At 40.5% G+C, this 27742-nt stretch overlaps 1 protein-coding gene across 1 annotated transcript; it reads right to left on the reverse strand.

Moving 5' to 3' along the window:
- Positions 1-646: 646 nt before the first annotated feature.
- On the reverse strand, positions 647-19719 carry MFSD6 (major facilitator superfamily domain containing 6). Its single transcript, XM_057374116.1, has 6 exons — positions 18123-19719; positions 12981-13078; positions 7931-8092; positions 7273-7371; positions 5231-5511; positions 647-2853 (listed from the first exon to the last, which is right to left on the reverse strand). The coding sequence occupies exons 1-6, from the start codon at positions 19664-19666 to the stop codon at positions 2671-2673; spliced, it is 2367 nt and encodes a 788-aa protein (XP_057230099.1). The 5' UTR covers positions 19667-19719; the 3' UTR covers positions 647-2670.
- Between the last annotated feature and the right edge of the window lie 8023 nt (positions 19720-27742).

Below are 27742 nucleotides of genomic sequence, written 5' to 3' on the forward strand. Positions count from 1 at the left end.
AAAACTGCTAAATGCATGCAAGACAGAATGGCAGCACCATAAGAAAAATGATGGCTACTTTAGGGAATAGCTAATAGTGACCTTAAAAATCCTCCCAAGCCTGTTCCAACACTGGAAGGGTTTCATAAACAAGACCCAGCAAAACCAGCTGCTGTCACTGGAGCCCTGTTCACTTGCACAGTGCTGCTGTGATATGTGGAGATGACACAGCCTTACTGAAACACAATTAAGTGCTGTCCACTGTTCAGCCAGAAAATCTGGGAGCAGAATCTAGACATTAATCCATTSCCCTGTTATAGAAGCCTTTCTCCCTTAACAAAGGGTGCTACATTTTCCTCTGTTCCACAGWGTTTACAGCCATGTCCTGCACTCTTCATATCAACCAGTTTACAACGCACATTGGTTTGTGTCCCTTACATTCCCTGAACCCCACAGAAGGGAATTGGTGCCTACAGTCAGATTTTATTATGAAATACTGTTTTAACACAGKTCAAGAGTAGTTCCCAGGCTCTTGGTTCAGCGTCCTCCAGTATCTTTTGTAAAAGGTCATTATCACTGAAATATTTTCACTTCAGGTGGTTATGTTCACTGCTGACACTGTAAKATGAGCAAATGAAATAAAAGTTCATGTTGATACTATTAAATATGTTATGGATATTTTATATTTCTTACCACAGTTTTTACAGTTTCACAAATATCAAAATCCAGGTGTACATGTCCATTTTGCAACATAGAATGACTATACAATTCCAAAAAGAGCAGGCATTTCAAATACACAATTTCTGAAGTGTAAACACAGTGTACAAGCTCTTCACAATCCAGGTGCTATGCAGTAGCAGCTGAGGTAACACCRTACAGCATGAACTCAACAAATGGTTGGTTAGCCTCGAGATGGTTTTTAGCATCCTTCTGTCCTGTCACCTGTTCAGTCTTTAGTTCTCCCCCAAGTTATACAAACATACAATAAATACATTTCTGATTTTAAAGGACACTTAGACAAATCATGAGGATTTATGTGAGTACAGTACATTTAAGTTCAAGTGCAAAAAAAGTAACTAGTGGCTAGTCATTGATGTTTCTTTTTGTTGTCTATGGTGTTGGTCCCAGGCACTGCCAGAACGTGGGTTGTTCTAAAAGCACAGCTAAAGCACAGCTACGGGACACCCTTCAGTCACGCTAACAGATGTCAAAGTGGGTAAACCTGTGCACCCCCTTCCCTGCTCAGCTGCTGCCACCTTCCAGTCCCTGGCTCTGGGCTTCTGTTGGCCTTGCCTCTGGCTCAGTGCAGTCCCACAGCAGCACCTTCCCCATGGAAGGCCTCACACCTCACACTCACCTCATGGCCAGGAGGGCAGCTGAGCAGCTCCCTCAGTCCCACGGGAGCTGAGTGCTCWGCCTCTCCCAGGAACCAGCTGTTCATTTGAGAAATGGGCCAAAACACGATCCTGACTAAACCCCCTCGACTCTTCCCTGAGCCCGAGGATTTCCCTCCAGCAGCAATTTTCACTATGCTCCAGCACGAGCTGGCTGCAGACAGTATTAAGCATAACAAAACATAATCCAAAGTCCTCCAGTGTCTTCACATTGGGMAAAGTAACTTCCTAAACACGCTGCAATTGAGTTACATTTGCTTCCTCCTGAGAATCTCTCACTCTACTTGATTTCTGCATCCACTATTTTGCCCCTATAATCCTAAACATTAAGATTTTTAGGTGATTCTTCCCTAACCCCCCCACCTTCCCTAGGCACTTAAAGCTTACTGTTTTCTTAATAAATAACCATAGTAACTACACTGCATTAAATAAACCCTTGTATAGATGATGAAATAAAAAACAAAACCAAAAAGACCATTGATCAATCTCAGGCTGTGCAATCTTGATCAAAGATTCTTGTCTCAATACAACATCAAACCTCAAAATTACCCAAACACACACAACTTTATGCCCAGCTGCAGGGCTCCAAGCACAGAGGGTAACCTCTTCAGAAGCCTTCCTCCAGCTTTTGTGTTGCACTAAAATGCCAGTTCCAAACCTTTGCTTTGCAAAAYGAAACCTTTATCTCAAACAACAGAACATTAGCTTCAAAAACATATTCTTTGAATATGTGTGGWTTACTTAATCTGTCACCATAACATTAAGATACGCTTCCTTATGMTACTCTCTTTCTGAGAAATCTTTACAGAGACAGTTTCATGACATTCCTAGAATTATTGGATCTGCTGTTTTCTAATTGACTATTCAGGGAAACTCAGTGTCTCTCTTAAAAGTCTTTTAATTTTGATTTGGGAATAAAYTTAAAGAAAAAAAATTATCCAATCGAGTCAGACACTCTGTGCCTCAATAAGCCAGGAGTGAACTCTGTTTTTTCCAGATTGCAAAGAAATCTCATTGCACTTGACTCAGCTTCAGCAAAGCAGCCTCAGCTTGAGCAAAGACTTCTTCCTACCATTMTATCTGACCACATCACTTCCCTCAAGAATCTGAACTTTTGGCTTCCCTGCTCATGTAGCTCTGTGTAGTCATATGAATATTCTTAACATAGTTAAAAGCTTGCACTGCATCACATTATGATTGTTAAGATGAAGGAAGTCCTACTTTTGAGCTCCTACTCCAGCGTTTCCCAGGTGAAAAGCAGAATTCCATGCACTGGATTTGGTAAGATGAGCGCATCTCAGGGCCCTGCAGCAGCAGGCTGAGCATCATGATCCGACACAACACGGTTGCCATCTGCTTGGGAATCTGATGTTGCTGTAGGTGTTGGTGCCGAACAATTTCTGGACTGCTCAGAATCTGTCGGATTTTGGGGTTGTCTTGCTGAGCTGGCTGATGAAGCACTGCAATTCTCACTGGTTTTCTAAAAAGAGGATTACATGCCAAAAGTCAACATAAACACTCAGGACACAGTGCCCACTGGCACACCCCCCGATGCATTCAGGCACTGCTGGAAAGTCACAAAGCACTTGCTTTGAATGCCCGCAACATAACAARTCAAACTTAAAGCAGCAAAGCAAAAGTAGTACATTTAAATCCAGATGACACTAATAGCAAGCAGACAGCAGCTTACCTTCCATCTCTTTTCCTAACTGCACTTTCCCAAGAAGCATGCAAAAAACAAACTTGTTGTGTTTCAAGGGGAAAAAAACAGTTAACTGAACTTCAAAGTGTTTAGACAAGATAAATCTTTTGGTTAAGCAAGTCTATAACTAATTTTTCATGCCTCTTAAATACAGCTTTTCTCAGCTGGTCCCTCCCTCCCCAAGATACTGCTCAGACTTTCTGACTGGCASAATTTTTGCTGTACTGAGGTACAAATCCATCCAGTTCCCTCAAACAGACCTTACCAGGAAACATAAGAGCACATTTAAATGCTAGTTCCACTCCTAGGGCTGAAACAGGAAACCTTCACACTAACACATTTCACTGGAAGGTGATGAACTGCCTATGATTATTTGTTTTGCACTGAAGCACAGAGAATATAGCAAGTACATCCCTTTGTTTGAAAGAGTATAAGCAAGCAGAAGCAAAATTGATCCAAAAACTTAATGAAATAAGAAGGAATCATTTTTGTCACTAATTCTCTGTGCASTGACCCTCCTTCCAAATGTCTATTTTAAGGAAGCTATTTGACAATATTTAATAATTTCAAAATGCTGGGCAGCATTTTGCTAATTTCAGTATTTTACTATTATCAGCCTCAAATAAATGACTGAACACAAAACCTGAAATATTTTGAAGCAAGTTTGTCCTCTTGGAGTACTGAAACAGGGATAAGAGATTTTGGAGAATACAGGTGATGAAGAAAATTATACAATGAGGTGCACTGGATTTTGGCACATCAACAAGAAATACTTTTGTATCAGCACTGTATTTGTACAGGAAGAATAAAGAAGAGACCATGTGCCRTAGAGCACAGGCCCAAAAGCCCTTTTGGCCTCTTCACAGTTCTCAGGGAAGCAGCTGGGTTGTGTCCAACAGTGTTGGACAAGTCACCCTCAAACACCACACACCTGCAAAACATTATTTTCTTACTGCATTCATTGCCTAAGGACTGTGTGACTTTTTTTGTCTGATTTAACAGAGGGCAGCTTACGCTAACCAAGACCCTGAGGACATTTKCAATGGGAAACTAAGCAGTTTCTTTGGACACATTACTTTGGTGTCAGAGACCCTGTAATACCTTCAGCCTCACATTCTTTGACTCCGGAMAGGTCAAAACCAAACAAAAGCCCAGCCATAACCTAAAGCATGCCTGTAACCTATTTCCAAGAAAAAAGTCAAAAAAGAAGGGAAGGAGGTCACTGRCCAGGTGAAATTCCTACACACCGCTCTGCTGAGTCACGCTCATATCCCAAATTACCTGCTGCTAAAGACAGCACTTGTGGAAAAAGCATTTCTGTGTTTACGCCTACTGGGTACAAGAAGGAGCCTCACCCACTCCTTCCAGACAGGTAAACACAGCAGTTTGAGACTGACCATGCTGTTCTAAACCCTGAGTGACAGCACTTCCCCACTTGGCTTGGCAGTGTGCTCCAGCTCCAGTCTGCAAGGCCATGGCCACAGCACTACAAGTTCAAGATCCAAGCCCATCCAACCACTGAGGAAGCTATTACAAGCTAATCTGGGGGGAGACTGGATAGAAGGGGAATGGTGTAAAGTAAGCAGCAGCCACCAGATGTTTTAAGTCCTGGGATGGCACTTAGCCTGTCCAACTCCAGGTAAAAATGTGTTTATTTGAAAAGAAGGCTCTGTATCAAATCAGTAGCTGTCTGGCATACAGCAACCATGYAGAAGTCTGACAGTATTATCTATGGAAGCAAAACTAAATAAAAACAATTTTACAGTCTGTTAAGCAGTTCTGCATCTTCATATTCAATTATCATCTTGTAAATTTTGCAAAATGCATAACCTGCACATTCCAACAAATATGAAAAGAAATGTAAACTTAGAGGGAATTCAAATATATCCTAGTCTGCAAAATAGAGTCCCTTTCTACATCTGATCTTCTCCTATCATCTTCAGAAAGATACTACTTGCAAAGATATTGTTATTCTTGCTGCATTATACATAGAAAACAACTCTATTTCACGCAGTATTTCAAGTACTGTATCCCAAGTCCAGCTTTATTATAAGCTGWCAGAAAGTACCTGCCAGGTACTAACAGATTTACAGAGCTATAAATGTTTTCAAGCAGCTACAATTACAAAAGAACATCCTGTACATTAGAAGGTTACCTGTAAAGGCTGATTCTCAGCAGCTGGATTGGTTTTGGATAGTTTAACCATCTCTTTGATCTGGTAGACAGCATAAGCTAAGGTGACCCAAGGAGAAGAACTGATGCCCCAGGCAGGCTTGTTGACATCCTCTTGCTCTTCTTGGTGTTTKGTTTTCTTTGGAGGGAGTCTGGGCTCAGTCCGAGGCATGATATCTTCTGACTGCTGTTGTACAAGGTCAATGGTTGCTATGGGAACAGGACTGGAAGGCACTGGAATCCTTTCCGCCAGCATTGTCTTTTCTGAAGTTTAAAACAGAACAATCACTGGCAAMGCCAACAAGCTTTAAAAAACCAACCCTGCAGCAGACAATAAGCATGAAGTGTTTCTTCCTTTCACACTATGGTTGTCACTGCCCTCGAAGCAGAGCACTGGCACAAACAGCCAGGAGCCAGACACGGCACAGTGTGCTTGGGGAAACACTGCTGCTGCCTGACAAGCACGGCTGCTGTGCCACTGCACGAGGGCTCAGGAGTATGAAAACTCCCTTTGCTCCCAGCAAATAGTTACTATGGAGTTATGCAGTTAGTGAGAAAAGAATTAAGGACAGGGACACACTGGAAAAGACAAAGAATGTGTCAAAGAATTTCAGGTARAGGAAGAAATCCTCCCATGAGACCTTTATGACTAAGGTCTTCCAATCAACTCTAACAGTTTTCACATCTTGAAATGTCATCCATAAAATGACTGTCATGACCCAACACAATGTGCCTTACAATCTTGAAGAGCCAGAGTATTYATACAAAAAGTAAATAAACAGATTGTTAACTAACTGTAGGATATTTTCAGTAATAGATGCATGGACTCTGTAAAAACAAAATTCTATGAACTTTGAAAAAAAAAATTCCAAATACTTTAGATTAAAAATATACTTTTTCAAAATTACAAAATCATATTTTGTTTGCAAACTCCTAGATAGTACTGGATATTTTAAGCAAGGGCTGGGTGTTTTCTAGGCTCAAAGAAATGCACACACTTGACCACATGCTTCATTTTACTCATCCAACTGGTCTGCTTGAAAGCAGCCTAATTACTGTCATGCTTAAAATTAACATAAACACTGTTAACATGGGTAGTGTGCATTAAATGAAAAATCAAAGACAGAAACAGAGGCACTGAGGCCACTATGAACAAACTGGTCTTCTGTAGATTCACATGTAATGAACCGAATGCCAGTAGGAAACTGAAGCAGCAAATATCCTTTTCACCTTTCCATTTTTTGCCATTTTCATTTAAACACTGGTGAAGAAAATACTAGCAAAATACATGTTTGAATACTGCAGTACAGGCAACTTGATAACTAGTTAATTTAATATTCCAGATAAAGAAAACCAACTTTCATTTCATACTCAAAGCTCATATTGTGAAGTGTTTGGGTAAAAAAGCAGCTTAAAAATTCATGAGTTTTCAGAGTTTGCCAGAGTTTTATTGTCTTTGTAAGAATTAGATTTATGGTAAACCCCTAACTTTGCTCCAAGCATTTAATTTTTGGTTAGCCTTTATATTGATAAAGGTAGAAATTAAAAAGTTCAAGTTCCACCAGAGGGGAGATAGCTTCAGAGGACACAAAGTTTTACAGATTTTTTTTTAAACCTGAGATATCTCTATCCTTTCTAGCAGGAGCCTTTGACTGGTAGAACATGAGAAAACAAAGTGGGATCAAGGCGACCTTAAAGAATTGATGTAGCTGAAATGACTCACTACAGCTCTTAAGACTAAGCTAAGGGATTCTCAGAACTGAGAGCACACACAGGCAGCAAAACATCAGACTTTCCTTGTATAGACTTTCCAGAACTCAATGCTGCCCTTCCCACAGCAGCAGCAGCACACCACTTCAATTATTCGTTGCTCAGGACAAAAATGTCCCACTTGAAAACAAATTCTTTTGTCAAAATCCGAGTTAAGACACCAACCATCCAAAATCAAAGCTGCAGGGGCAGATACAGAGAGATCTTTTTTCACTAGATCTAATTCTGTAGTGTCTCTGTGACGTGAACATTTACCTTCTTCTTCATCAGGAACCAACAGCCATTGGATCAGTGCAAACAGAAGCAGAATCACTAAACAAGCCATCCCTATTCCTCTGAATGTGGCAGCAGGACCTGTAATGAGATTTTTTTTTCTAAATTGAGAACCCACTTACTTAATAAAATAAAATGAYTCAGCATTATGTGCTTCTTGGCTATTCATTGCCCGTGTAGACTCTTATTAGCTTGTTTCATTACATTTTCCTCCYCCAGCACTTCTTCAACAGGCTTTGCAAAGGATTTTTAAGCAAGTAATTAGATTCCATTTGTTCATCGAGAGGCTTTATAGTATCAACCTATTCTCTCACAAAGGATTCATTCATCTTACAGATCAGGTTGGGTATTCGACACAATACTAAAAATATCTAGGCATAACATATTTAATCAATCTGGAACACTGACAGGACAAAGCCATGAGCAATCTGGTCTGAATGCAGTGCTGACCTTGCTTTGACCAGGGGCCTGGATTGGAGATGTCAGGGCCCTCCCCAGCCTGTGCAGTTCTGGGATTCTGTGATCCGTACAAAGTGTGCTGCTCTTCAATGTACAACAATTACTACATCATAAATAAGTTTAAAGCTGACAGTTCAGTAAAACCAGAACAAATAACATTTCCAATAGGATTTTTCCTTACCGAAGTAATTGACCAGAACCCCTCCAACCATGGCTCCACATCCTCTGCCCAGCCCCAGGTGCAGCCCCTGCAGTATTCCCTGGGCCGATGTCCTCAGCTCCGGAGGCACYGCCGCGCTCAGGTACGAGATACAGGCAGCCCAGATGGCTGCATGGGTCACACCTGCAGAGAGGAAACGTGCTCAGGAGCAACAGGGCATGGGGTACCCACAGCAGCTGGGAACTGCACTCACCAGCTGGGCCACAAGGAGAAAAACCCAACAAAAGCCCTCCAGTGACAAATTGGTGAAGTACAAATCAGCTTTTGGTCCTGTGACACTGGCAACCAAGCCACAGAAAGACAGGGCAGCTTCTGCAGAACCTGTCAAAAGCTCTTTCTCCCTCTAAGGTGACCTCACTTCTCTTCTTGAGACAGTCTCTAGGGAGACAAGTRTCTCTGCCAGATTCCTTGTGCCTTCAGAAGTGACCTCAGGCCTTTGGAATACAATCCTGATTTCAAAGGCTACAAGCAATTAAAGCATTGATGCCTCTCAGCAGTCTCCTTACTGCCACAAGGAAGGCAGCACAAAAGTCATAAAATTCAAACAGTGCAGTGGGGAAGAACAGAAGAACAGGGAGAGGAAAAGGCAGGGTTGTGGAGAAGTTAGAAAAACAAAATAGTTTTGTAGATCATCACACATTAAATAAGCCTGAACTATTTTGCCACCCTCAGATTGAGTGGGCATATTTTATTTTTAATACCTCTCAAGCAAGGAAAAGTCATCACAGTTTACCAATGCTAAGCTCTACTGCCTCAGTTTAAAAATAATATTGGCACAACTGATGATTCAGTCAACGTGTTTCTGTCCTCTACACTTGACTTTTCTGTCCTCTACACTTGACTTAGTAATGAACAGGTGGACAATCAATAATTACTTAGGCATTAAGGGTGAAAACTCCTAAGAGCAAGAAAATACATTTTCATAACATATGGAATCATTTTGATTTTGCTTAGGTAAAATGATAAACAGCACTATATGARATGGATATAGCACAGGTATACACATTAGATGTCCACCAGGCTGTAMAGGTCAAATTCATTCCAAATCAAACCCCAAATTTCTCAAGGTTTGGGTATTATACATGTATATGTATATCTCTGTCAAGGTTTTGGTAGAAGCATTTCACTGTGTTGAAAAACAAAAAGCTTGCATTAAGATGAGTCTGTATTACCTTACCATGTACAGCTTAAGGCTTTAAAACTTCCAGATTTTCCATGCAAAAATCTTAAGAGTTTTAAAACTCACTGAGTTTTTTTAATGCAGATCCATGAATGCATTGCAAATAGTAATCAAGAACCRTCCCAATAACAAAGCAGAGCTAATCTAAAATAGGTAAAGTGGTTTTGATTTAGAAAGTACATCAATTAACATAAAACATGCTTTTAGTTTTATCAGCTGTTAGGAGCAGGTCAGCTTTTAAAGCCAGACAAATAAAAAACACATCAGAAATTATCTGAACCATGAAGAACAATACCACTGAGTTTGTTTGAACACAAAAGGCCATAACTTAACCAACAGGTTCTTGGATATTTTCATCTTTACCGGTGCAAGTCCCATTAGAATACAGTGTTCCCAGTTTCTCTGAAACAAATCCATACCTTTGAATCAGCTTGCTACACTTGCCTCTAAAGCACAGCCTTTTTATTTTAGTATGTGTACATTATTAATGTGATTTTTATTATAATTATTTATACAACAACTATTTGGAACAGTTTTTACCACAACTTACATAAGAAGCCTGGTCTAGATTACTGTTASTGCTAACCACAATTCTCTTTAAAASAAGTTGCTYACTTWTACATTGTGACATTATTTGCTAAAACCACTRACCACCATTTCATCATCTGGACTACAGTTCCAGCAAGTGCAGGAACCCTAGTRTGATGCCTATAATTTTACTGAACTTATATATAAACCATGAGCTGAAGATTTGGGGATCCGAATTTATTTTAAGAGAAATATGTATCATAATTATTGTCAGCTAAAGGCCAAACTCTCTGCTCTCTAGACATAACTGTGTTGCTGGAACATCAGTAGGAGTCACTTCTYAGAATAGTACTTGTTTTGGAGTTTGCTGAGTAACTGCCAAGTGAAAACAGCTCATTTTCAGGTTAACAATATAGTTTTGTTATTTAGAAAAAATTCCTGTCACGCAAATTGGTGAGCTAATACAGCTGTTATCACAGAATCTGGACCAGTGCCCTGGAACAATAAATTGCAGATAACTAGCACAGCAAACCTTCATCTGCTAAATGCAGAATGAACAAGATTGCCTGTGTGCTCACAGACTGATGAATTGAYATATATACCATACAAGGATGTCTTGAAATTTTCAGCTCTTACAGATTCAACCTCAGCTCTTCTTTTCATACAATGCCTGTGCAAGTCAATACAGCATAGTGGTTGAAAACTTTAAATTGAGAAGGGAGTTTAAATCTCCTCATTTACTCCTTTGAGAGTGCAGTGCAATGCAMTGAGAGTTGTTCTCATCCCAGCTACAAACAGCAGCTGGAACACAGCATGGTTCTTATTACAATCAATAGATGCAGKCTGCAGAGTCATCTTCCAGAAATGTCTCCATGCCCTTCAGCACAGCACATGGGGATAATCCTGCTTGTATTGCAGACACAGATGAAATAGAAAAATTAATTCTTTACAAAAGTCAACTGAAACTTTTGGTAGCCTTAAAACCCTTTGAGCTGATGGAAYTGGAATTAACATAGTATTTGACAGCTTTCTGGAAAAGAGTTATGTACAATTAGAACAAGAACTTCACAGAGGGGTTTCAGAAACCTGTGAACTTGATGCAGCCCTGTGGTCCACATGGTGCCCACATGCTCTGCACAATCCACTCTTTTTTGTTATTAAATACTTCTCATAGGGAAAGCAGCTACAACTCTTGCTTCCCTCTGTCAACAAGCTCACTTAAAAGAAGAGCTTTCACCTCACCAAATTTCATAAAGGTGTCACTCCTTACTGCCACTGACAATTCAGTGGTTAAGTAGGAGAGAAAGCAGAGCTCAAAGAAACAGCATTTGGAACTGCTGCAGAAAAAATAACAAATCAAAAAGAGATGAAAACTGGTAAGAGCAGGAGGAGAAATGAATAAAGGAGTGAGGGGAAGGCAAGAGTACTTCTAGAAAAATAACCTTGATCCCCATTTGGCAACTGAATGAGATGACTGGAATCCTACAAATGCAGTGGCAGTGGTAAGACACTCAGGGTATCCATGGACCTCAGGGACCAACAGGGGATGTTTGATGCAGGCTGAAAAGAGCACACAGRACACAGAGACCTGGGGCTGGGAGGGGGATGTTGTGTGTGGGTTTGGTTGGGTTTTAGCTTTCTCATTTGCTGACTATAAACAACTGCAAATAGYCAGATTAACCAAGGAGCCCATGAGTCAGCAGTGGCTAAATATGGCAACATCTGGCAGATACCTTTATGAGAAAGTATTATTTTGAAGGTCCTTAATTTTTTCTTCAAATCTCAATTACTCRGGATTGTGCCACACAAAACCCTCCACCAAAACCACTCCCTCACAGCCTTGCTTTATGTAAAGGCAAACCTACATATTGTGCAATTCATACTGAAATTTCAGCAGAATAAAAACCACATTCAAAGTACGAGAAACTTCCTTTTCAGCCATGACTTTTAGGATGCTTCCAGGCACAAACTCATGGCTGTACTGGTGAAACCACAAGGCTTTTTTCCTGTATTTTGATATGGGATATCTTTAAAACAGGATTACCTAGRAGGCAACATCCAAAGCTTTGTATTCATCATTTGTTTTCCGTAGATGTTTAAGCAGGCAAGAGTTTAACACATACTCATTCTTCAAGTTCTTTGTAACCTTTTGCTGTTTTAACACTTGGTATGAGCAATGAAGTATCAATTCAATAGTTGTGGTTTGGGGGCTTCTTAATAACAAAATTCAGAAGCTTGCTGTTGGGGCAATTTTCATATAATAAACTTTTTGTTAGCTGGGAGGGTAAGGAGCCAGGACACAAATGGATCTCTCTCTGCACGTGTGCAAAGATCCACATTGTGCTCCCCAATGGCATTCTGTAACTCAAGTGAAAGTCTAGCTTACAAAGACTTCTGCAAATGTAGCGGGGAAAGTTAATTGAAATTCAAGTTATGCTGCACATAGAAGAGAAAAACTTCTTAGTATAATCTATGGAAAAATTTCTAAATATTATTATATAAATCCAAAATAGCTTAAAAAAATGGTCAAATATGGTATTCTTCAAATACTGARGAAATAGAAAGTTAAATAGTTCCACTTTTTCATGGTTTTAAGAAGTAGTACCCACCACAAAGACACATAAAAACTAAGAACAATGTACTCTTTAACATTGCAGTGAAGGTCTGACAGACTTCTACAACAGGATTTGAAAACAGGACTCAAGTTCCTTGTCAYAGACCACACCTCTGTCCTTGTAAATAAGTTTGTGAAAGGTCAGGTATCTTAAAGAAGCTCTATTAGCATTGAGAAAGCTATTGAAAGAAATTCCGCTCTAGCTGTTAAAACAAAAATTCTATAATCTAAAAGCAATGATTGAACAATACCACAGAAAAACTGTGAAATATTTTAACAGAGACAGAGTGACCCAGACTATGTTCGGAGGCTTTTTGCAGCATCTTTTCAAGGACTGCGACCTCTTGCATTGAATGAAGTTCACATTTATCACCAAACAGGATTTGCAGTAGGTGTGTACCCAGCTCATGCTTCTGTCTCTTTGTTTATTTAAAGGGTGTGTTGGTCTCACACAGTTCTGTTTGAATAAACAGAGCACTGTGCACAATCAAATGCACACCCACCCTTCTGACGTCAAMTATTTCCCAGGATAAACAGTAATGGTTTGTGTTTTGTGAACCTGCGTCTTCTGGGGTATTTGTGGCCAAAAGAACAGAGAAATACCAGATTTTTTCCTTAAGCATAGTTCACTTGAAAACAAGATCAATGGAAGCAGCTGATCTCATGCTGGAAGGTCATCACTGTCTTACCTTGAAGCACTTCCATCGGAAGAACGGTCCAGGCATTTTCCAGATATGAGATGTAGATGTATCGTGCTGTATTACAGGCAAGACCAATATAAAGCACTCTACAGGAAGTAAAGAAAAGAGAAGTCAGGATGGTTTGCACTTTCCCTTTCTGGCATGTTATAAAATAGCTTACAAGAGTTATGTGCATGTGTACAGTTTTCCAGCCTAAAGCATTTGCTCAACGCAAAATATATCCTTTAAGCCCTACACCCAAACATAAACTCTCATCTTGCCCACTCCAAACACATTCAAAATCCTAACAAAAAAAATAAAACAAAGAGGCAGCAGACTCACCGAGCTTTCAACTAAACTCTGTAGTTCTATGCCACACTCCACACGGGATTGCATTTCAGAGAGATCATTTCTAAGTGCATTCAACACCCTTTCCAAACAACCTTCTTTTCTAATCATCTAGAGATTCATTCTGCCATTTCAATGAAAGCCTGGAGCAGGTTTGTATTAAAGGAATTAATTTTAACCCAATTAATGTAAGTTTATAGTCCCAGTATCTGCAAACTGCTCAGAACTACTCTAAAACACATCCCACAGAAGCAATATGCTTTATAACAACATGCCTCAGGATAAAACTTAGCCATCCTGTTGAAAAGCAGCAGATGCTGCATCTCAGAATTTAGAGGAAAAATAAGCTCTTACAACAGCTTTTATACAATGAAATACAAAGACTAYTTGTGAAGTGCATTTCCCATTGCACATTTAACCTGATGACTCTTCCCTTCCAGTTTTTAGATTCAGCATAGTTTCCCTCTGGGGTGCTCATTCATCCAGCTATCTTCCTCTTATTTTTAGATGGATCTCCGGAAACAAAGACTTAATTGAAAACATGTTTACAGCTTGAGAAAGGGCRCTACTGCAACCTTTAAGGATTTTTTCAGGGACAAGGATAATTTATTGTCCAAATAGGGCTTGTTGSTTGARCCCTAGTTTGGCATAAGTGAAATAAATGCAGTCGATAATTAAGGTGAAGCACCAACCCTGTGAAAGGGCTCGTAACTCTTTGTGCTGCTTTTTCAGTTAGTTTTCCTACAAAGGCACACYAAGATTTAATTTTAAATGGTACAGAGCCACTGGAAATCTAGAGTGAGGCACCATCATAACAATGTAACATCTTGTTAACATTTGAGGTCTCCAAATAAACATCCTGACATGAAAAATCCAGTACCATAGTTCTCATCATGTCAGTGATATCAACAAATGCCTGTGCATTTCACAACAACACRAATTTACTTTCAACAAGTAGGGCAAACTGGCAGGAAGTTGTTCCCCTCAGTCATACATCAAACCAAGCTGTGCTGTTTCCAGATACATGTGAGGTCCATGAATAGCTGGTTTAAGCTGCCTTTAGGCAACACAAGCCCAAGCATTCATGGAAGAAAACACAGGAAGCCATGAAAAAGTTCGCTATTATACAAYAATGAGAACAAACTTGTTCTTTGTGCCGTGAATCATAAATTTAATCTCATCCTTTAATTACTGCCTTCTGTTCCAAGCAACTTGATTCCTTTCATAGCCACAACTTAATGTAGTTCTTACGTACAGCCATATTTCTGAAATGTGTTAGGACACATTGGCCACAAAAGGCAACCAAACTCACAAGGTCTGCAGGTTCCTGTCYTCATTCCCCTACTAAAAAGGCCGCAAGGTGATGCACCCTTTTGGGAATACAAAGGAATTGCCTCACCACATACACTTGTTTTTTCCTCAACAGATGCACCTCTCTGTTTAGGATGAGTTCTTGACAGCTTAATTTCAATTTTGTCCATCAAAACTTTGTTCTCCAAGAACTTTCTTCCCATCTCATCTGTTCCRTATCACAGCCAGACCAGAGATACGATCTCCTCCTGCTTCAGTTTTTCTGTCATACTAACCACTGACCTGCCTGTGTTTTTCCAACATGTTACATTTGMAGAAAGATTTGGATTCAGAGTTTAAAAGCAGCCATTTAGTCAGGTTCTACATCTTAATTTGTTAGAATATGCACAGAATTTTAGGTAAGTTACAGTTTATGAAGATTTCCATAAATACGGTTTTGGAGGGGTACGTCACACAAAAACTTCTGTGTATTTACAGTCTTTTCAAAAATGCATTTATAATAATTATTAAGGCTCCTTATCAGACATAAATGAAAAATGTAAACAGATGCTCCCTACGAATCTCATATGCAGTACCCACAGAGACAGCATATTCAATTCACAGGTTAAACATTTAAAGCACCAGATCTATATTTGTGTCAAGGAGACGAAGCTGTTTACAGCCATGACTACCAGTCTCTGCTTCCCATAAAAACTCACATGCTGGAATTGTGGTCAGACAGATACATTCAAGCTTAACCTCAAGCAGGAAGTTATTTTCAGAGCTTAACATCATCTTCTTTAGTCACTGGCAGTTTTGACTTCTTCTACACCAGGTACAGTTCAACAACGGGGGCTAAATATTTGATAACCAGTTTTGTACACGTTTTTTGTCACAGTATCATAGAATGGTTTGGCTTCGAAGGGACCTTAAAGATCACTCAGTTCCAACTCCTCTGCCATAACCAGTGACATCTTCCACTAGACCAGGTCACTCAAATCCAGCTGGTTGAGCACTTCCAGGGATGGGGCATCCACAGCTTCTCTGGGGAACGTGTTACTGCCTCACCACCCTCCCAGTAAAGAATTTCTTCCCAATATCCCCTCAAAAAACACTAGAAATATGTACAACATATGCACACATGCAGCGCACAAGTGTTGAACAGTAGAGCTAACGATGTCAGAAATCCAGCATTTTAATCAGCACATATTTAACACAATCACCTTAAAATGCTTGAACAATAATCTGAGTATTAGTTTTAAAAAAATTAAAAACAGAAGGGATTTCAAACTATTGTAAGGGTTTTCTATGCCACCACATACAATGGGAGAAACACAAAGCTTTACAAGGCTTGGAAAGGGAAACTGAGCTTGTGTCTGATAAGGTGTAAAGCCTGTTTTCTTGTAGTTCTAAAAAGACATTCAATAGCATTTTTTCTTGCTGCTGTGACAATGCATGCAATTCTGGTACTCATGCCTGTCTTCAAACAATCAGCACAGGAAAGAAAGATAGAATGATAAATGACCAAATACTGCAGAAAGAATGCCTACATCTAGAAGTCCAACAACCCAGAAGAAACAAATTTTGAGCTATTAAAAAAACAGATAAAATATCAATGCCAAATGCTTCTGGCTAGGACTGTTTGAAGGATATGGAGTTGGAAGCTCTCAGCTCTTATTAACAGGAATATTAATATCTGCACTAGAAGGCGGCAGACAACACATACACAGAACTGTCAAAAAAGATGAGCTATGAACTTCTATCAATTTTTCTTTGGGGAAAAAAAAAGGAAAAAGATTTGCCTCCTCTCAAACACACTGTGAATTACAGAAAGTTCAGGAAGTACAAGAAGGCAGGCAACCAGGAGGAGACATCTCAGACTGTGATGACTAAATAYAAGTAAGCATTAGATAACAAAATATGACTAATGTGCATTTCCCAGGTGTAGGTATGTAGAATGCTGTTTCATAGCAAATAGGAAGTAGTGTTTACACAATTTCATCTTGACCCAATATTGGCTTCACAGGCTTAACAGTGCCAAAAAAAAAAAAAAAAAAGAAAAAATAGGTTAATCTCATACATCACCCTTCTTTTCACTGGCCAATGCTCCCATCCCTTTTACTTCATCTTATTCACAATCCTACCACTCTTTTGGTTTTCATTCTTTCTTTAGCTGAAGTTTAAGCCTGAATTTTGTACTATAATAATACACATTGAAAAAGCATACCCAAGCTATCTTTAGCTATCAAGACTGTGATCTGTTCTCACCACTCCTCCATCATCATATCCTTCCTCCAGGCTTTGCATGCAAGGTGTCATTTTCTCTTACTAATTATTGTCAAATTCAGCGATTAAGACTGACTCAAAGTAAAGAGATCATTCTCAGTTTAAAGTAAGAAAGAACCCCATYTTGCAAGTAATTTCCCAAATTATTGTGCTAAGCATCTCAAACCTTTTTAGTAGAGGTCAAATGAATTAATACCAATAAAAGCAAAACAAAGAGCAAAACCTCAGAAAAGAATGCACAAAAAGAACACTGCAAAGAGTTTCAAAACACATCTCAAAGACTGTATGATTWTACACTGGGAATTTGGAAAGGAGATGATGTTAACACCACACAGAGCTCTGTGCTCAGATGCACAGAACATCTGAGTAAACATAAAGAAAACCCTGTTTGCAGCTTCATTAATATAGGTTTTTCCCCATCTTCCCTCCCCTGAGCTTTTCTGGATAATAATGAAGGGATTTAGAATAGGTGGAAATTAAGTCAATTTAGTGAATTTACTMGAAACCAATATTCACTAACATGCTGGAAGCAGTCATTTCCACTTACACAAGGCAAAAGCAACAGGACAAGCCCTGCAGCCATCTCACTTCTCAGCTGACACACACTGCTGCAACTAAAGGAGCAGAGCAAGCCCTGAACTGGTAAGTGACACTGCCAGGCTGCAACCTCATTCTGCCAACACCAGAGTCTGATTACCAGGGCATGTGCACAGGAGGTGCTCACCTCCTTTCCTCAGCTCATCTTCTCCCCTCTCAGCCTGCAGCTGACACCTTTCCAGGCTACTGTGGGGGCAAGGAACTGCCCTGCAAGGGGAACCAGGCCAAAGCAGGAGGTCTGCAAAAAGCTGCTACTCACAGGAAAAATATTGAAAAACTAATGGTTATTTATATATCAAAACAGACAACCCTTGAATGAGTGGCAATTTGTAAAGATCTCTAACAGAGAGATGCATCAGGGAACTAGGATGTCCTCTGGAACCAACCGCAGAAGGTTAYGGTGCAGGGCTTAAAGCACATACTAACATGCATCTCAAATGCAAAGCAAGCATTTCAAAGCATTTTCAATTCTTTAAAYAACAAAAAACTCCATCATGTGGGCCACATAACTGAGCAGGACTTGGAATTAAAAAAAAAATATAGTATTGGCTTAAATTTCACTTTGTAGCAAGGTTGAGCCCAAGATTCAACATTTTTTGTACAGTTCTTTAATGATTGCTGACAACTTACCTGATGTGACCAACCAATTCAATGAGTTTGTGGCTGAAGAAGTAGGCAGTGAGCTCAGACACRTGGCTGAGCACAGAACAAACTCCAAAGAGTGTGGTGGTGCCATTCAGGTCTTCCAAGTGCCAGTACAGAAAGGTGAACACAAAGCCATACCCAAACCCCATGAACCAGGCCACGAAGAGCACGGAGCCATACTGGATACTGCACAGCAGTTTAATGAGGTCCCAAAAACTGAAAGACTGCGACTTGCTCATGCTGGTAGGAGTGTTATCCGAAGATTCATTGGAGGCATTTCTGTCCACCTGTGAGATCTCAACCTCTTTTCTCTTATTTTCATCTTGCCTGAAGTGCGCGTAATGAAATCGAAACTGGGTGGCCACGATCAACGCCATTGTCATCAGGACACCAAAGACAATGAAAACGATCCTGTAGTTCTTGTACTCTGGAGCTTTACATCCTTGACCTTCAATGGCAACTTCTGTGTGAGTGTAGTCAATGCCAATGCCCACGGAGAGCATGGCCAGCCCCCAGCCCAGAGACCCCCACATCCGCTGCAATCCATACCGGTCCCTGTGTTTGCCCAGGTACTGCAGAGTTATGGTGTCCACGATGGTAACAGAGGAAGCGCTGAAAAATTCTCCTATTATGACAACCAGCAGGATGAGCAGAAAGATGGCCTCTACTTCTTGTTGATCATAAACCAGCACAGCTTGGTCAGAAGGCATCGGCTTCATGCTGGTGGAAGCTGGGGTGGTACTTGGAGTTGCATTCCCTGGTGAGGCCGGGCTAGTGGTGGTGTTTTTCAAAATCAAATGGGTACTRTTCTCCAAGACAAAATCCTCATCATTGCTCTGTGTAGGTAACAGGAATGTTATTTCAGGATTAGGTGTCCCTGTTGTTTCCAAAGTGACTGGACTGGAAGTGACCAGGTCTCTCCTCCTACGAACTTTCGGGGGTGCAGCACTGACTGTGGTCAGCGGGGAGGACATCGAGGTGTTCTGCGGGATCGCTGTTAAAAGGCTGCTTGCGTTGGTGGGATGCGCTGGGGGAAGGCCCTTTGGTACACATCTTAAGGTGGCTGGTCTCACAAATCCGATGCCCAGGTTAAACAAAACCCAGCATAAAAGCGAAAACAGGAGGACAATCTTGCCTTTCTTGAAGCGATCTGCCACCACTCCCCAGAAGGGAGCACTGCAAAACTCGATAAAGTACCTGATGCCCACCAGGAGTCCGCTCTGGCTGGGTGTCATACCCAGCTGCTTGTAGTACACGGGCAGCAAGGGGTAGAGAGAGCCATATGCAGAATAGAAGAAAAAATAAAAGACCTTGGAGATCAGAAGATCGTTGTTGATTTTGACACAGTGCTTTTCTAACCAATCCAGCTCTTCATCTGGGACAGTGGTTGTCTCTGTCGAAGGGGATTCATTGTTGGGTGGCAAGTCTGGATCCTTGGAAATGCCATTGAAAGGATCAGCAAGCACATACTTCCTCTTCTGTTCTTCTTCGTCGTCAGTTAGAATGGCCACCTTATCATCAGCTGCCATGGTTTACCACAAGCATCCAAGATCTGCTGGACTCTCAAGGAACTAGGGCTACCCTGCAAACAAATAAAACATAAACTGGTTAAGATACCACATGGCAAAAGACTTGCAATGCCAGCCATCAAGGGTAAAGACAGCTTCTTTTTTGTAAGTGACATTCCAGAGCAATAAATGCAGTATTCAGGGTGGGGAAGGCCATTTGTCTAGACTAGTGGTACATGGTAGCATGAGTAAAAATGTGTTTTATGACCAATTCTGTGAAGTTTTCCCAACAGCAGCTTTTATATTGGGCAATAAAACATCTTTCATGTTTAGAACAGAGAATAATTCATATATTCAGAGTTACTATGGCAATTAAGTGCTAGAATTTGCAAGTCTCTTCTTTCAAGTTGTCTTTTCTTCCCTAAGGCAAACTGCTTTATTTCCAGTATTCCCTCCTATACCAAAGGATAGSCATGATTTTGTAATTAAGTAATGCAGCCACATATTTCCAGGTTATTTTGATGATCAAAACTAATTACTATCCAAAACCTCATGATGGCCTTCAGAAGGYTCATCAGTCTCATCCTGAAACACATTTTTCTAAGCACTCCACAACCACAGCCAAAAATTGATGGGAGGCTTCAGCTTCTAGGCTGAATACGAAGGGATGTGAGAATTAGGATGGGGCTCTAAGATTAAAATTATGGTAACAATCTCAAAGACATCAAAGACCTGGGAGCACAGAAACACAGGGACAAGCCTTATAAAGGTATCTTCAAGTCAAATTCTGGAATCAAAAAAMGGTGGACTGGGAGATAACAGCACTGCAGCTGCCTGAGCTTATCCTCTTGCAGAAGAGCCTGCAAAATTGATAAGCAACACTGAAAACTAAATTTACCACTCCTTAGACTTAGAGTGACCAACCAGCTTTCACATTTAAAAACAACAACCCRTTCCAATAAACTAGGCTAGCTAAGAAAAGCTTCCCTTTCAAGGAATAAAACCTAGCTCTGCCAGCAGGCTATCAGCTCAAAATCCTTGTAACTATTTTTCCTCTATGGTATCTGTAAATTTAACCTAGGAAGATTAGCTCATGATCATTGAGAGAAAGTCAAATATTTAATATGTTTTGGGTTTGACATCCCTTTGCTGTTTAGATTGGTATTATTGTCACACAGGAACTTTTTCAAGGACCAATATCTGAAAGGAGCATTTAATTCCATAAGAACCTGAAATTTCTCTAAGAGCACTCAATTTATGATTCAGACCTGCTTTAGGAATTTGAAGTTTGGACATGATGATCCTAAGTGAGTTCCTTCCAACTCAGGATGTTATATGATTCCATGATAAGYATTTTTTTGCAGGTCTGCCCTTCACTCCAAGCAGAAGAGCACAATGAAATCAGTCTTTCATTACTCAACTGAAAGCACAATAATAATTTCTTTTAAAATTAGTCATGCATCAATATATTCAGTGCYTTTAAATTAATTAATTCTAATTCATCATTATTTAATACTGTCATCAGATTTGCAAACTGATACWAGGCCAATAAGAGAAAAGAGACTAACATTCACTGGTATGTTAAATTAATTGCTTCCTATTGATTCAACATGTATGTAATAGCTGACAACAAGTCATGGGTATTTCTAAAAACAATTCATGAAAACTAAACCTTACACAGTTCAGTGGTAGACATACCTAAAAATACCATCATTAAATTCCCAAACACTCATAAGGTTTGTGTATGTTTTTCACTTTTAAATATCATTTCTATGGCATACTATCTATGAGAATCTCTGGTTTCACTTAGGGAGAAAATGCTACGTAAAAATCTTGGAACCTTAAATATTCATGTATTCAAGGTCAGAAGTAAATGAAAACACCAGCACATACACACAGACTTAAGTTTTTTTCCTCCAGTTTCTTCAGAGACAATCGGATTAAATTTTTTCAAAAAGTATTTCAACTGTCAAAAGATTAGACAGTCCTAATTAAGTTGTTAGAACAATCAAAGGTGAAAGCAMATTTTCTTGCTCTTACCTGTAACCATCAAAAGCCCCATGAACCAAAAAACAGCAGCTGTCTAGTGAGCTCTTGCAATTTTCAGTTCAGCCAGCCACATCCACCTGTCWGGTGGAAGGACTGTGGGGTTTTTTSCTCATTTCTGTATCCACAAAACAAGCCCTTCTAATGAGTAAATTAGATCAGTCATCATCTGTGCTCTAATTTTCTTTATGCCTCGCCTTGCTTTGACAACAAAGACTCCACAACTTGTGCAGGGTCCCACTTATGTCAAGGGGATGTAACTGAGCTTTCAGTACATGCTCATCTGTTTACAGCAACKTGCTTACTTGCTGCATCAGAGCTTTATGGCTTTTACTTTTGAAGAATAGATTTCCTGTTCCCCAAACATGACAAGATAGAACTCATATTTTAACCATGGGAATATTTTAGGACAACTTCTTTGCAAGTATGGCTTGAAATTACCCTAATKTAAACAAGCTTATTCCTATATATGAGCTCTGAACCATCTGGTTTCATATAAATTATACTGAAGGCTTTCAGAGAAATTAGTATTCAATCTTATTAAATTTGGTTTCTCTTTTCTATTGAAGTGGAATTCCAGTTTCMTATGTTGTATGAATAGTGAGTACATTACAAATTATGACACTGTTAATCTTTAAACACTTCAGTTGCTGCATATTCCTCCCCTCTCCATAATTTATATCAKCCTCAGCATCCATCTTCTAACACATTGCGTGCAAGGATTAACCCAGAAGATCCACTCCTGCTATTCTGACTAGAACATCCTGGGTTAGAAAGCTMTGAAAAGTATAGTTCATAATAATTTCAGTGAATATTTTCCCACACTAACAGCTTCATTGAATGYTATTAATCATACAGAATATATTCTTCAGAAATGTAACAGCATCAAGACTGGTAGGAGCCATATGGCATTCTTTATTGTTTTGATCACCAGTTTGTTTAGGAGTCAGGTTTTTGAAAGTCATATTTAGAAATGTTTTATGTTCTAAAAATAAATGACTGAAAATGAGAAAATTAACAAAGTGGTATTGATACTGAAAAAAATCTATAAAAACCCCGCATCTATGGGCTTTTCCTTCTACTAACAAAAACCCCGTGCCAGTCAGGGATTGAACGTGCAGCAAATCAGACAGATGGAAAACCAACATACTTCTCYGTGATAAGAGACTAGTTATCTGCTGGTTCTTTTAACCATTGCCTTCAAATATGGTATCTTAACTTTGCAAAAACTTTTTCTGACCCACAAGATGGTACGAGGAGAGAAGACAAGCACAAGTTTAAAATGAACGATGGAGAACAAGAGTAAGGAAGAAAGGTTCAGAGAGTAAACAAATGAGTTTCAGAGTTAATATAAATTTTAACTCGTTTGAGGTTGAAGAGAACGTAACATTTTGGTAGAGACCTGTTGAATGTAAGGACAACATTACAGGTTGTATTGCCAGGACAAGTAAGACCAGCAAGGTTGCAGAATGGTTCCATCACTATAAAAACAGAAGTAACAGTTTGAAGCTATTTCTCCCAAACTTAGGTAAGTTCAGACATACACAAGAAAGCTCTAAAATGCACATTGAAAGGAACTTCTGCAAGGATCCTGAGAAAGCCCCGCAAAGGGAAAGGGAAGAAGTGTAGCAAGGGGACAGCACAGCACGTGTGTCAGGAGAAAGCACTTTGGTACTTCAGCAGACAAACGAGCTTTTATCTTGACACAGGTTTATGTTTCCAAAACACTTCACAACTCAGAACTGTGAACCAGGCCCTTGTTGCCTCACCATCCCATCACCCCTGCCATGGCTACAATGGCAAAAGCCCTGATGGAAACCTGAAGTGSCCATTTCACCCCATGGATGATGCCATGGTACCGGCCTGGCAGTGCACATCCCTCACTTGCAGCTGCACGGGAAGCGCGGCCCACCCGACTCTCTCAGACTGGAATTATTCTGTGAGATCACGCRTCCTCTGAACCTCTTTATGCACAAGTACATGTGCTTCTCTTCAGATATAAWGAATGTACTTGTTAACCACAAGGCTCTTTTCCCTCCAAGATTTGCACAGATAGGATTTTTTTCTTTTTTAAGTAAGTAGAGGCTATTATTTTTTCTAAGTTTCCTGATACAGATTGCTGTCACCTGCTTTTATATCTATTTCTCCAGCAAGTCAAAATCCACTTTCAAACCCTTACATCTGGAACATGTTTTTTATCCAGCCATCTTCTGCAAACAGGTACAACTTCCCTGCAGACTTGCACCTTTGAGTAGCTATCTTGGGAATAGAGGAAGAACCATTTGTCCCAAAAAAATTCAGTGATGACAATGCAATGGTCATTTTAACGACTGTAATGAGCATCTTTGGCACGTAGGTAGAAAGAGGGTATTCTACATTTAGTTAAGTATCTTCTTGGCATTCCTGTTTTATTTTTTTTTAAATCGATCCTCATTTAGTGTGTATCTCCTAATAATTAATAGGATTTCAAGATCAGAAAGAACAGAAAGCTAATCTACTCAAGACAACCTGACATTACAAGAAATTCCTTATAAAACAAAGAACAATAACAATATAATATACTAAAAACTCAGGTCTCCCCTTGGAGTCTCTCTTCCCAAAACTTTGGGCAAAAAGCCTCTTGCTTTGAACTGTATCTCAAAAAAAAAAAACCAAAAAAAAAAACCAAAAATCAATCAACAGATCAGACTGGGGTAGCAAATCCCTAAACCTCTCAGGGAAAAYACCACGGCACTTGCAACACCAGGCATTGAAACTTCATTTGCAGACCGACAGAAAGTTAGACTTGAGGTGAAAGAGTATTGTTGTTCTAAAATAAAGTTTAATTTAGCATATATATTCCATTCACTAGGCTTTCAGAATTAAATTATAATTAAAACTCACAAAGCAGAGAGCCATACAGACCTTGAAATCTGGGTTTGGGTGTACATGAATGCTAAAGSACAAACCACCAGAAAAACCCCGTGACAGCTCATCAGAAGACAGTGCGAATGATCAAGAGAGGCTTAACCCATTAAATACCTAACAAAATGACTCACTGTAGAAGTTTTATATTTACCCAGTTAAAACATACTCAGAGCAGGAATGATCAATTAATCTCTCAAACAACATGCAGCTGTAAGGACAGCACTGGCCAGCCTGCTGTTTGCATTGTGCAGATAAATCAAAGCCTGCCAGAATGGCATCACATCTCAGTTGAYCCCTTCCGGCCTTTCACTGACTAAAAAACTCACTTTGTAGCAAATACATTAAATTCCACATGAAGTTTTCACGCAAAAATTTTAAAATCTGCTAATAGAAAACATGTTTCTTAAAAAAAAAACCCTTATTTTTTCCCCTGAAGTCACTAATTATTGTTTGTTTAAGAACACATGTGTGCTAGAGAAGTAGACTAAAAAACTACACACCTTCCAAMGGCTCATCTCACTGATCCCCCAGCTGGTGAAGCAGCCATGAGTGCATCCATCACACTGCTCATGCACACTATCTCGTCCTCAGCCCCACCTTGTCCCATTGATCCAAGCTATAAAAGCTTTGGGTCAAAGACTTTCTGCTACAGTAGGCAGGCAGCATCTCCAGAATGCAGTMCCGCATCCAGCAGGCCCACAAGGCATCGCTGCAATACACATAAATAATAGACCATGTTTTCCATTTCCAAACAAGTTCCATCCCTAAGGAGCAGCCTGGCRCTGTCGCCTGCGAACATGCCAAAGAGGAGGAGAATGTTATGCAAACAACTTACATCAGAAGAGAGAAGTGCCTAGASTTCATTTACTCTTGCATCACGTTCCCAAGGCTCTCCCAGATAAGCCAACCTCCAGGTGGAGCCTTTGGATGGGCTGTTCCCTGCCAAGCCATCCAGACCAACCTCCACAGGCTGACCCACCTGCCCCACATCATCCCCTGCTATCTACAGGTGAGCAGTTCGTCCTGTGAAACCCCAGCAGGAACACCTGACTCTGAATTTATAACACCAGAMATAAGTCACACAGAGTGAATTAACTTGGTGCTGGGAAATGTACTCGTTTCAACTGTGAAGCAACAYGCAAGTGTTGTAACATTAACCAACATAATTAAGSTTTGCGTGAAAGTGAAACCACCTTGTTCTGAAGCACTTAACACTTAAAATTGCTTTCTCTTGTGYTGCTGATAGGCACTTACTTAACGTGTTGGGCTATAGGTTTTTCTGCTTCTCCAATATGGATATAAAAACTCTACACACTCACACATTTAGTCAATTAGACTGAGACACAACAATACGTCTGAAATATGTCAAGATCAGGTTTATAATAGGTTTAATGCACTTTAGGATAGGTCTGAAGTCATTACAATAGTGCTAGTATTAACATTAAAGAAAAGAACACTATCAGATCCTCATCTGTTAAAGAAAATCCATTAAACTCATAAGTTAGGATTCCTGCTTTCCCATCCTGTTTTCCATTTAATCTGTGCACATTAAGATGTCCAAGTAGACTCTATTTGTTAAACAGCTCATTTTTARTTGGTATCAGTCTCCAGTTTTTTTAACCAGTTTTCAATTTACCAACTACCTCCAAGCTCTACACTTGATTAATGACAGTAATTTACAAGTGTGCCCACAAACCAGGCAAGTGCTCAGAGCTCCAGGAACACACTGGAKTCTAGGAGCACACTGCTGCCAGTGCTGGGGAGGGACACGGGCCCCCAGTTGTCCCACCAAACCTGGCAGCAGTGCCACCACTGGAGACAGAGAGGCTTCCCTGTCAATTCCAGCCTTGGGACCAACTGCCACAACTGCAGAYGGATCAGGTCACCAGCTCACAATTTCCCACACTGCTATATAAACTCAGGCCCATTGTACCGTACCAGATTAAGCTGAATTTTAGGGCTGCGCCCTACTACCAGCTATGTCAGTGATAAACCACAGCTCCCTCCCATTAGCTCCTCATATCATCAACTTCTGCTCTCATATTCTCACTCCACCTGTTTTTTTGTCTTCTTGTGATTTTTTACTGGATTTATGGCTGCTACCACAAATACTACCCTTAATGGGAAGATTATTTTCTTTTCTCCTATTCCCTGGTGGGTCTTCAGAGAATACAAACAATAAAGTACATGTCACCTTGGTCCATTGTTTCTATCCAGTGAAACAAAAAAACACACACAMAAAAYAACCAAGCTAGAAAACTAGYATTTTATAATCTCTTTCCTTGGATATTACTAACTAGTGGACAGCAAGACCCAATAAATCTTAGTAATGTAATAATGTTTGGGCCAAGTTTTTTACTGAAATATTTCAGTGCCATGTTTATTGAGCTGTTCTCTTCTCCTCAAGTTTATCATTCCAAGTTTATCACTCCTAAACACTGCACTTTTCATTAATGCAACATTTAAAAAGAGTCTGCAATTAAAACTTGAGAGCTGCTGAACAGACAGGTTTTAAACTCCATCTAACTTAGAACATCGCAGGCATCCGTAGCAGCTATGGCACACWGACTTCAGCACCGACTTCCTAAATAAGGATCTATTCCTATGCTTGTTCCAATAAACAGAGGATCAACTGTCAACCCGCTTACTAAAACCCACGGTATTTTAAGGATGTAAGGGCTCTGGATCCGTGTGACAGCCACCGGAACGCCATCCCTGGATGCTGGCGGCAGGGAGAAGTGCGGGGATGCCTGTGCCGGAGCTCCCGCGGGACACGGCCCGGCCAGCGGCCACCTCCGGGACTACGACCCTGTCACCGGGGAGGGCAGGGGGCATTATATGGCTCGGCCGCAGTACGCTTCWACCGGGATGCTGAGCTTCAGGAGCCGCGGGCAGGCACCCCACCGAGGCCGGCAGCCACCACAGCGGCCGTCAGGGCTGACACAACCGCCCGGCTCCGGGGAGCGGTAGCTGACCGGCCCCGGCGCGGCAGGAGCCGCCTCTGGGGAAAGGCTGCGTTGCGGGCCCACCGGCAGCATCCCGGGCGGCTGCGAGGACCAGGCCCGCCGTCCCGGAGGGAGGGCGCTGGAGCCGGTGCCGGGGCAGACACCGGGGCGGAACGGCCTCCCCGGCCCGGCGGCTCGG

This window comes from Malurus melanocephalus, unplaced genomic scaffold (assembly GCF_030028575.1).
Source record: "Malurus melanocephalus ecotype Western Australia unplaced genomic scaffold, MMel_1.1 scaffold_216, whole genome shotgun sequence".
In the NCBI taxonomy this organism is placed as follows: domain Eukaryota; kingdom Metazoa; phylum Chordata; class Aves; order Passeriformes; family Maluridae; genus Malurus; species Malurus melanocephalus.